Source organism: Chanos chanos, chromosome 11 (assembly GCF_902362185.1).
Source record: "Chanos chanos chromosome 11, fChaCha1.1, whole genome shotgun sequence".
Classification (NCBI taxonomy): Eukaryota; Metazoa; Chordata; class Actinopteri; order Gonorynchiformes; family Chanidae; genus Chanos; species Chanos chanos.
The window spans coordinates 989881-992500 of record NC_044505.1 but is presented as its reverse complement, the minus strand read 5'-3'; the positions used below and the strand labels follow the sequence as shown (position 1 = coordinate 992500).

The following is a 2620-nucleotide window of genomic DNA, read 5'->3' as shown; positions in this document are numbered from 1 at the left end:
GGACTCTCTGTCAGGGGTGTTTTATGAGGACTCTCTGTCAGGGGTGTTTTATGAGGACTCTCTGTCAGGGGCGTTTTATGAGGACTCTCTGTCAGGGGTGTTTTATGAGGACTCTCTGTCAGGGGTGTTTTATGAGGACTCTGTCAGGGGCGTTTTATGAGTGACTCTCTGTGTCAGGGGTGTTTTATGAGTGACTCTCCGTCAGGGGCGTTTTATGAGGACTCTCTGTGTCAGGGGTGTTTTATGAGTGACTCTCCGTCAGGGGTGTTTTATGAGTGACTCTCTGTCAGGGGTGTTTTATGAGTGACTCTCCGTCAGGGGCGTTTTATGAGTGACTCTCTGTCAGGGGTGTTTTATGAGGACTCTCTGTCAGGGGCGTTTTATGAGTGACTCTCTGTCAGGGGCGTTTTATGAGGACTCTCTGTCAGGGGTGTTTTATGAGGACTCTCTGTCAGGGGTGTTTTATGAGTGACTCTCTGTCAGGGGTGTTTTATGAGGACTCTCTGTCAGGGGTGTTTTATGAGGACTCTGTCAGGGGTGTTTTATGAGGACTCTCTGTCAGGGGTGTTTTATGAGGACTCTCTGTCAGGGGTGTTTTATGAGTGACTCTCTGTCAGGGGTGTTTTATGAGGACTCTCTGTCAGGGGTGTTTTATGAGGACTCTCTGTCAGGGGCGTTTTATGAGGACTCTCTGTCAGGGGCGTTTTATGAGGACTCTCTGTGTGGGACGAGGTGACTGATCACTAAACAATGCCGACTCCGCAGCAGCAGGAAGAGGAAGCAGTGTGTCATCTTTATCGCATCACTTCCTCCTCACAACCACAATGGATGGATGGAGACGTCCAGGAAGGAGGAATAAGTGATGGGGTGAATATTTTTATCCAGGTGGATTATATGTGCTCTCAGTGTGATTGTGTATGATTGTGTGCGGTAGAGATTTACACGCTCTGGCATTTAAGATATCGCACACTGAGAAACACGACAGACTGAAACCACAGCTGTAAAATCTACTGCTTTTCTCACTGAACCAACTGACATCACAAGTGTGAGGACAATACACCGCATGACATCATAGCTGAGGATGTAAACATCCAGACACCATCAAATTCAAATGAATGTCCTCCCACACAGTCAAAGGGCACCAGACAAGAGGCTGATTCTCCACGGGGAAAAGATTTACATATGTCTTTGCATGACTTCAAATTATCCACAGTTCCCCCGTGAACTTATCCTCTCTGCTATGGAAGATTTGTTCACTACACACCCCTGGGGTTATGATAACGTGTTCCTAGCCCAGAGCAGTGCGGTAGTGCTCTGTCAGCGGTGGAGTTTGTCGTTCCTGGTCGATTCACTGCTCTCCTGTACTAAACAAAGACTCTAATGTTCTGGAGCATTCCATTAGCACACAGGCCAAACCTCAGCCCTTCTCAATGGCTCTTGTGTTTCTGGGCCAAATGCCGCGGTGTGCTGACAGGGGCCTCTGACAGCTGTCAGGTTTTCAGTTAAAGGACAGAGGAAACAGATAACAAAGCATCAAGAGACACAAGACCATCACTACAGGAGAGAATGTTCTAACATTCTAAAGGATGAAACCCCTGCTCTAACATTCTAAAGGATGTGACCACCGCTCTAACATTGTAAAGGGAGTGACCACTGTGAAGCGAAGATTCTGTCGAAGCCAAATGAAGCTGAACATTCTACTGGCCCATGCTCAGGATTCCATAGATTCCAGTATGACATCGCTCGCCCCTCCCTCACTCCGTTTGGCTCATGTTAACACAATGTGTTCTGAGGACTGGTCAATAAGACCAGACATGGTCACAGAAAGATCAGAGCTTTGACTGACAGGTTGACTGTTGTGTTCACTGCTGTATCGATATGAATGGCTGAGCTGTGAACAGAGCTGTTCTGTGCACTGCTCTGACTATGGGAGGTGATGATTCACTGATAGCACCGATGCCAAGGGCACTGCGTGTTCTTATTTTCATCCATATCTTATCACTGGCTTATCTTCAGAGGCCTCTAAGGACACGCTAGGGAATATATTACAAAAAGAAACTACATGATGAAGAATTGAATTGAAATGAGGCATGAAGGCAGGAGCAGAGATTAAGAGAGAGAGAATTAAGTTCAGACGTTACCTGAGCCCAGTGGTTCTTGAAAACAATCATGCAGGTTTCTGGGTCCACCCCTTTGAGGACCACCGATTGGCCACCCCGGTTCCCATTGGCAACCACGGATGCCATCATCATGAGCATGCGGCATGGGCTAAACCATATTGAGTCATTTGTGGGGGAGTCCTCACTGAGAGCTGATGGGCACTAGGACCTGGGGCAGGCAGATGAACTCTGAAGCCCTGCAGATGACAGACCATCATTCAACATTCACACACTCTCTTCACACGGCACAGAGATGAGACAAACAAATAAAACACTGAGCCCAGACAGTGGCAAAGCTGACACAGATAGTGAAAAACAGTATCTTAAAGACCTGGAGTTAACACGTCTCATCAAAGAGGAGGATCTGAAAGAAGATGTGTCTTATGGAAGTTCAAACAAACAACACAACAGGAAACTACCTGACTCTCTGCACCTCACTGTCTTTCTCACTCTCTGTGTGT

At 47.2% G+C, this 2620-nt stretch overlaps 1 protein-coding gene across 1 annotated transcript in view; it reads right to left on the bottom strand.

The window, feature by feature from the left end:
• Positions 1-2249, bottom strand: part of fhip1aa (FHF complex subunit HOOK interacting protein 1Aa) — a 16952-nt gene extending 14703 nt beyond the window's left edge. The window contains exon 1 of the mRNA XM_030788215.1: positions 2142-2249. Within this exon, the coding sequence (XP_030644075.1) occupies positions 2142-2249 (108 nt within the window). The remainder of the gene's footprint in view (positions 1-2141) is intronic.
• Between the last annotated feature and the right edge of the window lie 371 nt (positions 2250-2620).